The sequence below is a fragment of the Metopolophium dirhodum genome, chromosome 1, assembly GCF_019925205.1.
Source record: "Metopolophium dirhodum isolate CAU chromosome 1, ASM1992520v1, whole genome shotgun sequence".
NCBI lineage: Eukaryota > Metazoa > Arthropoda > Insecta > Hemiptera > Aphididae > Metopolophium > Metopolophium dirhodum.
The window spans coordinates 45,231,788-45,245,806 of record NC_083560.1 but is presented as its reverse complement, the minus strand read 5'-3'; the positions used below and the strand labels follow the sequence as shown (position 1 = coordinate 45,245,806).

Here is a 14,019-nt window from a genome sequence, read left to right as displayed (position 1 = left end):
TATTTAATTAGATAAATAGTAAATACGATGAACTACGCAACTAGGGTTTGCATTATTTGTATCAACGGGCCAGGTTATCGATGTAATTTCATGAATGAATAAAAACATAATAATAAATAATAATATTAATAATAATTAGGTAATGACTAATGACTATCCAAGAGTGTATAGGATACTGAGTAAATACTAAATAGTTAAATTTATATTAATTGACACGGTTACCCCTATAAAATGTCTGTTTATAATATCTATTATAATAAATTATTATTTATTAATTAATATATTTAATATTTCATTATTTCGGATTAATTTTATTATTTTTATAAAACTATTTTTTTTAAAATTGAATGTATTTTTAATCTGTGGTTTAGGAATAAAATTAACTTAATGTGACAATCAAATTAATTAACTCATACGTTACTGAATAACATGAAAAATGTAACTCGTTATTTAACTTGTTAAAAGTACCTTAACTTTGTAACTCATTAATGCCCAGCCTTGACTATTACTAATTACTAAATATATGAGTCCTGTAGCATGAGTATGATATAATACATTTAAACCAGTAAATAAGGTCATTCTAAGAAATACATTTAAGTCATTATTAACACAATATCTGAGTTAAATAGTATATTACAGTATAATATATAATTATAAATGTTTTATTTAACAAGAAAAAAGTACAGATTATCCCTACTCTTAAGTTTTTATATTGTTGATTATTACCACTTAATTAATTTTCTGGATTTCTTGATTTCATGTAATCAAGTATAATGTTTTCCTTAATTGTTTTGAAATGACTCTCATAAACTTTAATGGTGGATTCATCATAGTATGTATTGTATTTTTTCCATAACTTTCTTTTAGTGGTATCCTTTTTGCTATTTGCTGGAGCTAAATCACACATTAAACCTACAAATATTTTCAATAATATTAAAACATTAGGTATTAATTGTAAAGTAATATTATTCAGACTAAGGATAAATATAATATGTAACAATATAAGTTAATTATATACATCCGAGTATACATCACATATATATCTTAAAATAAATTTACTGTGATAAATATTATATAATATTAAAACTGAAAAGAATTAAGTTATTTCCATGATTTAGCCAAACCAGTGTTCGAAAAGAATGAATTCAGGTTCATATTTAGTGGACGTCACTTATTTATCTTATAAATATTGTGTGAATGTGAGCAACTTATATTTTAAGAGAACTACTTGACTGATGACAATTTCTGTAGTAGTTATAGATGAATCTAATAATAAATAATACACCAAGAAAGAGTATAGTGGTGAAAACCGTAGGTAATTTATGATTTTACCCGCTGATATTTATAGTTTCTGAATGGAAATGCTCGTCAGTGTTATACCAAAACTTCAAAAAAGGACCAAGTTTAATTTTGAAATGTTAACCATTTTTGTTTCAAGTATAGTTTGAATTATTTAGAATAGAATATATATTTGGTTGTTTTTGTTTTTTATTATTAATAGCAACTATTTGTCTCATTTTTATATACATAATTAAATGAACAACAACATGAACACATTTATTTTTCAGTGAGTATAAACGTAAACGAGTTTCATTTAAAAATAATGAACGTGTATTTAATCAATGTAATTTATTATTCACTGAATGTGGATGTGATCATCAAATTCAGTTTTAAAGTGAACTTTTCAAACACTAGGCAAGACTTAATATTAGGAAGATAGAAAATAATTATCACAATAGGTGCTAGCTTATAGGTACCCCCCACTTGTTTATGTCAAACAAAAATAAAAAGTATAATATTGAAAATAAAACTTAATGGTTTAGTATTTTTATAATATTTGGGAAATAGTCTACAACATAACTAGACAGAAATTACCTGCTTTATGCGCCATAGACACCAATTTAGACATTCTTTTCTGCTGAGTTTTACAAAGGCCAGTAACTCGTCGTGGCATCATACAACCATCACTTCGTACAAATTGACTAAGAATCAATACATCCTACAACAAAGTAATGATCTAGAATTGACTTGAACTCATCAATATTTTAATAATATAATAGAATACCGTGTGTTTGACATTCAAGCCGAGACTGCACAACGAACAGCATTCGCTGTTGTTCTGAATGAGGTAGTCTTTTCTAGGAGACGGCACGAAAGCTCCTTCAATAATCAACTTGTCGCCAACCTTATTAGCGTGGACTAAACGTTCAAACAAGTGTGACACATTAAATACACAAACACCGATGGTGCGTTGCCCACATAACACAGTTGTACTTACTCTCCTTCAGTTTCATTGGCGCCGACACATGCAAACCGATGCTGGGCACAAACATCTTCGTGGACACTTTGCTCGCGCCCAATAGAATACCCGATACCGGTATTTTGAACATTTTTTATAATTATAAAATTAATTTATAACGTGAAGAGTTTTTAAACGAAGAAATATTGAAACTTAATAGTTCTTCACGGGGGGAGCTTGCTGTGATAAAATGCGAATCGCAATTTGAGTTGGATTTCAAACTGATAACAGAGTGATTAAAACTGATACCACGGATGACGGTGTGAAAATTAGATAGATCTGCGAGCTTGACTTGTCACTATAATTGCTCTGAACACGTCTTGTTTAGTCAATCATGGGTTCGAGATTCTCAATAAGGAAAATTCCAAACCATAGTAATTAATAATTTTAATTAAGAATATATCGTCCCGAGTCCAAAACGGGTCGGTACGTTTCGCTGGTATATCTCGCGCATGAAACGCTACCAAACGCTACGAAACATACAAACGCAGTTTACGAACGCTCGATACGTATCGATGCGCTAAAAATTCTTCCTCGAAAATGTTGGTTGTGTTTCCCCGACGGTTTCGTTGATAACGTCATATCGTACGTCCGTGTCCGTACATCAATTTTTGGGTTCCACATTCATGCTTCTGATTTCTGAATACAACTTACTGTCTGCCTAACAGATTACATTATTATTTTTTTGTATTTATTACAGTCAAGTACGCCGTGCATTTATTCCAATCCGCCATTTTTGTGACTTGTGGGTAATTTTAGTTTGGTTCAATAATATACAATATTGTTTATATTAATCTACGATAGTCCTGAGCAAAACCATCATGAAGTTGGTCAAGTAAGTAAAATAGTTTTGAATAGGTAATTATTAAATTTTTCTGATTAGTGAATAAACAAACCGGAAAGGTGAATTTAAGTGCAAAGCTGTAATCTTTGAATAAAAAATCTAGGTAGGTATGTTGCCTTTATAAATTTGCCTAAGCATTGGAGTTGAGAAATACAAAATTAGACACAATTATAAATATCCAAACGAGTGACTAAGTTTGATTTTCCGTTTTTCATTGGTATGCACATTATTAAAATGAAAAAAAAATATTCTTACTAATTAAAAATAAATGTACTTTTATTCCATTATGCAGTCGATAATAATACATTTCTATTAAATCAACTATTGAAGATACTAGGTATTTCAAATGTTTTTTCTCAACCGTAAAGTGGTTAATCCAAGGGGGATAATCAGTGCCTATACAACAATGTCTAAAAAGTAAATATTGTTTGACTATTGTTGTGAGTGATTTATTCATTAATATTATAACTATTGTTAATTCAATTATTTACAAATAGTTATTAATGGTGAAATATTGTGATACATTCATAAATATTAGTATTATAAAATTCTAGCAATTTTTGCCTTTTAGCTTTTTCGGCACATAGTAGGGTGAAACGCACCCCTATGCATCCCACCATACAACAATTCATACAATTAGTTACAATACTATTATATTTCTTATTATTTATAAATTATACATTATCAAATCTAATCTATATTCTACATAATATATATTACTATACTATTCATCATACATACTTCCTATTTTACCTATACTGACCATACTATCTTCTACTTCATTATTAAAATGGCACCACACACCCAAAAAATAATTTTTAAAAACCATTCAACCATTAATCATAATTATTGGTTCACGGTACAAATATCCATACTTACTATGTCATAGCATTAAAATTTTTTTTTCATTCATTAAAATAAAGTTATTATTGATTTAGAATCTTTTATTTTTAATTTTTATAACTAAAAGTTAATGAAATTTGTATTTATTAATGATATCAAAATATAAAGTAGGTATGTTGCTATGACTCAGAAAATATTGTAGTCTATATTTTATATTATAACTAAAGAGTGAAGACTAAGTAATTCTTTTTTGAGTGAATCAAAACTTATGTTGATATATTATGGTAGTGTTAATATAAAATGACAAACTATATAGATTTTAAAAAAACCCGTTATGATTGGAGCTAAAAGTTTATAAAAATTGCTAACTTTGATAATTTATTCAGTAGATCATTGTAGATTAAATGTATGTATTTTAAATTGTTTGCTAACTGCAATATAAGAAACTTTGTGTATATTTAAATACAAATATCTATAAATTCTTTATCTAATTATTTTATGTACATCAACAGGTTTTTGATGAAACTAAGTCATGAGACGGTGACATTAGAACTGAAAAATGGTACTAGTGTTCATGGGACCATTACAGGTAAACAATAAATATATAAAAACTCAATGGCATTATATTTTACATTTTATTTAATTGCTATAATTCGAAAAAATTGAACTTTTATGAATTTTTGTCTATACCAAAAGAGAAATCATCAGATGGCAACCAAAAATACATAGATTGCAGAACATTCATTTTCTGATTAACTGATTTTAAGTATTACTATTTATAATAAATTAATATGAATGAAAAAGTATGAGTATAATATAATATATTTTAACCAGCAAATAAAGTCTTTCCAAGGAAATTTATTTTATTAATTTTTAGACACAATGTCATAGTTAAATAGTATAAGTACTACGATAAAATATGTATTATTAATGTTTTATTTTAATAATAAGAAACCGAAACAACAATCAAGATGAGTTTAGCTAGCTGCCAGAAAGGAAAACTTCAGTTATGAGTCTAATGATAAGATATTTCAAAAATTGAATTATTATTATATAATTATTTAACTGTGAAATATAAACATGTACATTTTTTATATAGAAATTGAATGAATTTTAAAATATACCTTATAGAATGATTTTTTAATCGTAAAAAAGTTCCTACCAAAGTTACTAGGCCTACAACCCAATGCTATTCATACTATGCATAACTGGTGTCTACTCTATTAGAATTCAGTTATTAAACATAATTTATGCAATTTATTATGTATTATTGTTGATTTATTGTATCATTTATCGTCTATTAACTAACATAATGACATTATAATATAGTTTTTATTTTCTGCAACATATTCAAAACTAAATTGCTTTCATATATAATAATCTATTTTATTTTTATAGTTGTACACTTTTTATAAGTATAATTAGTATAAAGTATAAACCAAATGACATCTATATTACCTTAATGTTTCCCAGAAACTAATTAATCATATTATGTTTTAGGAGTTGATGTAGCTATGAACACTCACTTGAAAACTGTTAAAATGACTATGAAAAATAATCAGCCAGTACATTACGATACACTTAGCGTCCGTGGTAACAATATACGGTACTTCATTTTACCGGATTCACTAACCCTTGAAACACTGCTAGTTGACGATACACCTAAATCAAGGTTAAATCGCAATGGGCGAGGAACTCGTGGAGGTTGGTAATATAAATGTTTCTACTATCGAAAGGGCAATAAAAGACATTTAAGTATAAAAAAAATATGTATTTAATAATGAATAACAACTAATATTTCCTATTGCTCACTCGATAGGTAAAATGAACTTAAAATATATGTGAGATTATTTATTTATTGTATTGTTGTTTTAGGAGCCGGAAGAGGAGGTCGTGGACGTGGAGGTCCAAGAGGAAGAGGAGGTCGTGGAGGACCTCGCGGCGGTGGAAGTCGAGGACGTAGTGGTGGACCACCTCGGCGTTAAAAATATAATTCATGTTCCTAATATATTAGAAAATATTTTAAATATATTATTTTACATATTTTAAATTTTTAGTACATATTTAAGCATTTTTAATGCATATTTAGCTGATTTTTAGATGCATATAAATCCATGCTCTACTATACATTAGAAAAAAATCCATTTAAATAGCTTTTATTTTTATTTTTTCGACCTAAAGAAATTTGATACCAGCTAGGTGTTCTACCAAAGTAGACCTATCTTATACTAATTGTACCTACCTTGTTACTGTCCCAGTAATTGAATACATTTTCTGAAAATATATTTTAATTTGTCAATAAGTTTAGTTAAAAACAACTTAACCACTTTTTTTAAAAATGTTAATAATATTTAATTTGAAAAAATAAGGAATGTAAGGAAGCCATTTTAAAGTAAACTTCATGAAAAATACAATATTATATTTTAAGAGATTTTATCTGATAAATAGTTAATTAAGGGGATTATATACCGTGATTTTCTGTTTTTGTCTAAACACGCGCGACATAGGATTTTAGACGAGTTCTCGCCAAACACATCAATTGGTCTAATGAAGCAATAAGAATTCTAAAGACAGATTTGAATTCTTCGTCAAGTAATTGAAATCAACCTTATAACCTATATTTTTGATTTTAACTACTACAAAAATTGAAATACGAAAATTTTTAATTACTTTTTTTTAATATGGCATTTTTAGAAATTTGGGGGGATAATATCAAAAATGTGGGAAAGTTGATTTCAAGTAGATTCTGATCTGTTTTTAGTATTTTTATCACTTCATTAGATCAATTGGTATGTTTGACAAAAAACACGGCTAAAATACTATGTCACGCATTAGAAAAAAAATCACTGTATCAAATCCCCTTAATACAAAATTGGAAAAATATTGATACCTTAAAAAAAAAAAAACAAGAAGTAATAGTTGTGTACCGCATTATTGACACATACATGCACATGAGAGAGTGCTCCACTAATTAATTTATACATAGTCACACACACTAATGATCACTTACTACGGTACATACTTACACATTTACACGACATGCACTTATAAAAAATAATGGGTATCGAATCCTTAATCATATTATCATATTAATAGTAATTCAACAATTACTTATATGTATTTTCTACTTCGTTCAACTACAAGTCCAAATTTACATTATTTTATGTCAACTTAGAAAAAAACTAAATTAAAATTCCAATTTTTTGTAAGCACTTTATTTGCTATTTTGCATTATATTCCTGTATTATTTTCAACTAAAGTAAATTAGCAGTATCTTGTACACAATGCAATCAATATAATTTTATATTTGCACTTATTTAATTTTAAACTTGCTACTTTCTAAATATAGTATATTTGCATATTAGCAACTGCATATTAGGGTTTCTCTTAAAACTTAATCATCGAATAAAAATTGCCATCACTCAAACTGTTCAAAGAACTTGATTTTTAATTATTATGATGTACAAAATATAGTTTAAAATAAAACTAACATTTTTCTTTTTTCTTAATACCAACTATTTAAATAGATATACTGTATGAACTATGAAGCGCATTATTATCGTCTCTTTTTTTTATGATGCACATAATACTGAACAGAAAAACCCTGATGTTCTAATAGTTAAGAAATGGAATAATGCATTCTTGCTATCTCAAACTACATTGAAATTACCATTACACTTAATAATGTTTTACCCTCAATAACTTGATTTAATCATTTTTCGTTATCTCGAGTGCACAAATAATATTTTTACAACGGTAAGAACAGAAAATTGTGCAATACATTCAGTATCAGTACATTGTTATCAATTATTATACAGAAAGATACAATTTTGAATTTCAAAATTCAATTGTAGTAATATGAAAAAAAAAATGAGGATGAAATCCTATTTGGACATTGATAGGTTAGGTTTATTAAAATGGTTAGAAGATAGAAATAATATTAAACAAACTGAAGGTTTTTAAAAATAAAATTATTTATTTATTATTATAGTGTTCATTCATATGTATGTAGCATTAGTTTTTTAATTAGTACTCAAATTTTTACCAACTTCTTCTAACATTTTAAAAAACTCAATACCTCAAACTTTTCCCTGTTTCCCTTGAAATTAGATTTATGAGAATCTACTGTAAATCAAATTGTCCACTAGATAATATGTTTTGGTTCTAGCATTTAAATAACTAATCTCAGTAAAATCTGAATAGCCAATCAAGAACATTCTAAGTACCTGTGTATTCTATTGAACCCTTAAAAATATTTCATATAGCTAATAAGTAATAAGATTATGTTTGAAGTGACTTAGAGAGTAACCCTTAACTAATTAGGTAACATTTATTAAAGCCGATCATCAAAAGTTAAATTATAAATAATAGTTTGTAGCCTTAGCAGTCTTTTTCAAGTATATCATCTCTTAGGAAAATTGTTTATTTTCGTTATACAATATACATACATACTTATGCTGTAATGGTACAAATACAAATGCTATAATTATAGATATTTTCTTATCTGGTGTATTTATTGCATCTATAATTATGTTAGATATAAATAAATAAACTAATATTTAAGTTTAAGCTTTCAAAATCTAATGTATGATTTAGATTTGGGATAAAAAGTATCATAGTATAGTTCAACTCGCTTCAAGAGATGATACTCTATAAGAACTTCAATCTTAACCTGTTAAAAAAAATTAATAACAATTATAATTAGGTACACTGTACATAATAATGTCCATAACTATTATTATTATTATTATTATGCCAGTAACAGTTTTTAGATTCTGAGTGGATTTTATATTAAGTCTATGCACCCACTAATGTTCATTTACAACCCACACATAGAAATAGCCCAAATGTTCAAGTCATGTAAATTGCCTAAATATTACTCCTTAAAACAAGATACGCTGGAGCCCCTTAAATGGGAAGGTAGATACTAGAAAGGTACCCAATTAGCATATATTATATTAACTAATGGTGATTAGGGTAAAAAATTAATATATTTAAATATTATATTGTACCAAAGCACTAGTTAGAGCAACTACTAATTAAATTTAAATTCTATAGATAATAGCTGGTAAAATTTTAATACGCAATTCGATTTATTTGTTCTCTTAACTTTCAATTTATATTTAAATTTGTAGTACATATACCTATGCACAGTATACGAAGGTATGTACCATGGGCGATAATAGGGGGTTAGCTGGGGAGGGGCTTAGCCCTCCCTAGAATTTCTATAGCCCCCAAAAAATTTATGATTTCACTACTATAATTTAAAAGCATCATAAGAGTATCAAATATAGACCTGATCTACAGCCCCCCCCCCCCCCCCACTTGCACTATAAAACACTTATAATAAACCATAGGCGTGTCTAAGGTGCGCGGGTTGACCCTGCAAATTTTGAAAGGCGCCGGTCAACCGAGTTTTTAGTCTAATTGATTACAAGTCACAACTATTATTTTAAAATAATTATATTTTATGCATTGTTTTAATAATTACTTATAAAGTTATAAAGATTTGTTCGACAAAATTAGATAGCAATGTAGTATCTTATTTTTTAGGTTAGGGGTAATTTATAACCCACTCATTTTAAACTATGTTTTAATATTATTTAGGTTGGTATAAGTGTGGTGGGATCTTATCTATCTTCTATTTATATGTTATATATTATAAAAATATTGTACTATAAAATATTAAATATAAAATAAATAAATATGAAAGAAAAATATATTATGTTTAATCAAAGGAAATTTTTACCCGCGCGACGGAATAGGTACTCCGTATAAGCCGGGTCCACACTAGGACGAACATTGTTGTCGAACATGTTCGTTGAGAATGTTTCCTGACTCGACGAACCAATGCTAATGTACTTTAAAATGTTCGAGAACAGTGTTCGTTCTACATACACAACGATTTCCCGCTTAAATTGGCAACTTAAAGATTTCCCACTCATATTATTTATTTTCATATTAGTACGAACCCATCTATTGCGGTGTGAACGTGTAATTGCCAGTTTTTCAACAATTTATTAGGTTTATTTTTTTTTCAATATGAGTGACGAAGATATAATTATTGCAAGTGCAGTATTTGTTTTTACATCGTTAGTTTCTCGAGTAAAAAAAAAAAAAACTTCATAAAAGACGTTGGTGGCAACGTACAATTTTTGAAAGTAGAAGTCGTTATAATGGTAATGACTTACTAAATGATTTAAGACTGGAACATCCAGGATTCAAAAACTTTATAAGAATGTCACCAACAGATTTTGAATCATTGCTGAAAGTTATTGGTCCTCAAATTGGGAAGGATATAACTCATTTAAGGGAAACTATTTCACCAAATTTGCGGCTGGCAGTAACATTACGTTTTTTGGCTACTGGTGATTCATCATTCATATACAAGTCTAATGTATCTTTTTAAAATTTCCAAACAACTAATATCTAATATAGTACCAGAAGTGTGTGAAGCTATAGTTGAAGAGCTAAAATTATATGTTGAGGTAAATATTAAATATCAAAATTATAAAATTAGATTTTTTGACATCATAATATCAATAATATTATAATGCCAATAATATGTAGATAAAATATATTTAAATGATAAAGGTACAGACAGTTTTATTACAATAGGTAAATAGAAACGCGTACGACCTACTGAAGGTTAAATTATATTACATAAGTTATTAAAACCTAAAAAAAAAAACTGTATTCTACCGTGAACATTATTAAAAGATCAATAGAATAAAATTATTTAAATATTATTTCATTAAGTAATTTCATTAACTAGACATATATGAAATTTACGTCTTGCTTACTGTGGTTGACAGTTGAAACTTGATAAATATTTTTTGAAAAAGTAATAATAATACAGACATATAACAATAGGACCTGCAGGAAGTGAAAAATGGAAAAATGTGGTTAACTGGATGTCACTCGGATGTACATTGTACAGTAGGTTACAAGTGGTTCGCTGTAATAATTTGTGATACATTTTAATTCAATGATAAAATACCATTGTACACGAAAAACGATTCTGAGCTAATACTAAGTATATTTGATAATAATATTGTGAATAAAGCAGGGCTTGCATTTGAAAAAAAAAATTCCATTTATGTTATTTATAACTAAAACGTTACACAATTTTCCCGTTTATCGCTGTTATTCAGAATTAAAACATTATCCAAGTTTTGCATTTATCGTTACACAGAATTAAAAAGTTATCCAAGTTGTGAGTTTGTCGTTATTTAAAATAGTGTTATTGTGTTAATAGTTTAATACCTATTAAATTTAATAAATGATAACTGATTCGGGTAGGTAGGTAATGGCCCGGATAGTGGATACGGAATATATTATAATGAATTCTTAAGTTGTTTGCATGAAATAAATGTTTCTACGAAACCAATAGAGCTTTTAAATAAATAGATTTTAAAATATGTCGTTTTGCGTTATTTTTCGTTTAAATGCGGTATTTAATTATTTTTGATTATCGCTTTCGTTATAATAACGTTTACAAATTTCTATCATTTTTGTCAAATATAACGTTATTATATAACGTTTGCAAGCCCTGGAATTTATTTACCTACTTACGTGGCAACCTTGTTTCTCAATCCTTAGCTATATAATTTGAACATTTTATTAATTTTTAAATTTTAAATTTGATACATTGTCAAAATATAAAAATTTAAATCCTCAAAAAAAAAATTGTATGTAATATGTATTTTTAATATTTTTCGACTGTCATTGTAACAATATATTAGGAACTTTGTAATCAATATCCAAGCTTTTTGACCCAACGAATAAAAATAGACATTTATAGAAAAAAACCGTAAAAATTGGAAACTGTAAATGTCCTTAAACAAGTCAAAATATATAACTAACTTTTATGGTGTGTAGAAAATGCTAGTTTAAACATTTAGTGAGAATTTATGTACCTACAGTCATTTGTCTTAGAGTTACACAAAAATTCAAAATCGATTTTGTCAAAAACCATTTTTGCGAAAAAATTTCCGTTTTTCCTTAATTTTAATTTTTTTTTTCCCTACGCTTTTGAAAATTATTGGGAATAATAATGTTGACCTCCCGAACGCACCAACTAGATTCACTTTCCCATCGAAGAAGATAGTGAAGTTGAAAATTGACGCATTATTTTGATTACTTAGGTATCGTATTATCGTGTAAAAAGACAAAAAAAATAAAAATAAAACACACACCGTTGTTAAATCAATACATTCATCGATCCGCTCAGAATCTAATATGTTTATTTATCAATAACAATATATAACATTTAAATTTTACAAAAGGTGAATATGCAAAGCTTGTGATACTATGATTTGGGATGATGAGTTAAAATCCAGATTAAATAAATAATTAAAATCAATAGTAAGATACTACAGAATCCAAGTTGTACAATAAAATTAAAATATAAGTGTACAATTTAGAAGGTAATATTGTTTTAATCAAGAGTAAATAACAATCATAGTTTAACAACTTGAGTTTCATTATTACCTAATACCTAATACAGGTAGGTTATTGGTAGGTAATTATTTTTAGTTAGGTATATTTAGATGAGTTAAATTAATTTTCTATATAATTTCAGTTCTAAAATAAATTGTACATTTTTCACCAAAAAGTTTTAAATTTTATAATTTTTAAGAACCATCTACTATGTTAATTTTGAATGTTTTAATTTATTGCTATAATCAATAAATATCTTTTAAATAAAAGTCATTAAAATTAATTTTATTCTAAAATTACAAACTATTCATATAGTTGGACAGTGCAATAACATTTATCCTTATTAAGTACTGTATAATCTTTATGAAATATTCTCCAAGACTTCTAATTTAAGCGAGCAAAACTTTCTTGTTCCACACCCCATATTACAATACTGCTGACAATAAAATTAATTGGCTACTACAAAAAAATAATTCTTTTCAGAGTTTATATTTAAAGTATATTTTAATGATTTAAATGTAAAAAACAAAGTCTAATAAGTGAAAAAATGTTATTAATATGTTTATACAATTTAAGACTATCAATCATCAAAAATATTACCTTAATAATTTAATCTTGATGTTTTATATATAAGCACACAATTGTCATAGTTTTGGGGTTAACACAACAGAATGCAATAGTATCATAGATTATGCGTATTTCTTCATTCCATGCATTTTTAGTCTTCGCCGCTGGCAATACCGACTAGTTAACCCAACCTGCAAGTGCTTCTAAATTTATAGTATGTAAATGAAAAAATGTATGTCCCCCAACCATCAAAAAAATCACAGGATTACTTGCTAACTTACACTGTGAAAATTCTTTCTGAAATTCCAGTTTTTAATTAAGGTATTTAATAACCATTTAATTTTAATATAATATTATATACCATAATAATTATTTGCTAGAACTTTTAGTAGTAACTTTACTTTAGGTTCAGGAACTTTTGGTTGTTAATCATCCTCTCTATTGAGTTAAAGTTGTAGTTTAACTAACAAAGATATCCATATCATATTTTAAATTTATTAAAAAATAATTGAAACAATTTCCAATGAATTTTCTTACATGCATACAATTTAATATGTAAAGAAATACTGACCACCAATAATTACTTTTAAAATTTGATTTCATAATTTTTTTATAAAACATCATGCTGTCTTTACTATTTCAATCTTATTTTCATTCAAGAGGTTGCTACAAGGCTATTTGTTGTCTCGGTCTTACAAGTGTGTAGCATAGCAAAGTTAAGATCAGCGGATTACATTAAGCTCCGTTAGTTTAAAAATTGAGTAGATCCAACTATTATGAAACTTGATACTAACATTATCTGTGTATGAATGTACAATATAGACAAAATTAGTAAAAACCCATAATTCACTAAAAAACTGAACTATCCTAAAAAAAGACCTCATACACACATTGTTCCTACCATCAAGGTCCATAATAGGTACGGTACTCTAATCATGATCTGCGTAAATTTAGTACGTTACGCACTTGTAAAACGAACCAAACAAAAATCAGAATTCTCTAAATTAACTTTTAATAATAATTT

General features: G+C 27.0%; 2 protein-coding genes across 2 annotated transcripts; one reads left to right on the top strand and one right to left on the bottom strand.

The window, feature by feature from the left end:
- Positions 1-615: 615 nt before the first annotated feature.
- On the bottom strand, positions 616-2,547 carry LOC132935294 (large ribosomal subunit protein mL66). The gene is made up of 4 exons (XM_061001790.1): positions 2,279-2,547; positions 2,066-2,199; positions 1,876-1,999; positions 616-912 (listed from the first exon to the last, which is right to left on the bottom strand). The coding sequence occupies exons 1-4, from the start codon at positions 2,388-2,390 to the stop codon at positions 734-736; spliced, it is 549 nt and encodes a 182-aa protein (XP_060857773.1). The 5' UTR covers positions 2,391-2,547; the 3' UTR covers positions 616-733.
- A 321-nt stretch (positions 2,548-2,868) lies between these two features.
- On the top strand, positions 2,869-6,036 carry LOC132935295 (probable small nuclear ribonucleoprotein Sm D1). Its single transcript, XM_061001791.1, has 4 exons — positions 2,869-3,134; positions 4,499-4,575; positions 5,487-5,690; positions 5,862-6,036. The coding sequence occupies exons 1-4, from the start codon at positions 3,121-3,123 to the stop codon at positions 5,969-5,971; spliced, it is 405 nt and encodes a 134-aa protein (XP_060857774.1). The 5' UTR covers positions 2,869-3,120; the 3' UTR covers positions 5,972-6,036.
- The last annotated feature ends 7,983 nt before the right edge of the window (positions 6,037-14,019 follow it).

Bases quoted from the DNA above. Each gene is read 5' to 3' on its own strand.
- LOC132935294 (XM_061001790.1), bottom strand. From the start codon at position 2,390: ATGTTCAAAATACCGGTATCGGGTATTCTATTGGGCGCGAGCAAAGTG. The intron at 2,200-2,278 runs GTAAGTACAACT...TTGAACGTTTAG, and splicing joins GCCAATGAAACTGAAGGAGA to TCCACGCTAATAAGGTTGGC. The intron at 2,000-2,065 runs GTATTCTATTAT...ACTTTGTTGTAG, and splicing joins GCTTGAATGTCAAACACACG to GATGTATTGATTCTTAGTCA.
- LOC132935295 (XM_061001791.1), top strand. The intron at 4,576-5,486 runs GTAAACAATAAA...ATTATGTTTTAG, and splicing joins TGTTCATGGGACCATTACAG to GAGTTGATGTAGCTATGAAC. The intron at 5,691-5,861 runs GTTGGTAATATA...TTGTTGTTTTAG, and splicing joins TGGGCGAGGAACTCGTGGAG to GAGCCGGAAGAGGAGGTCGT.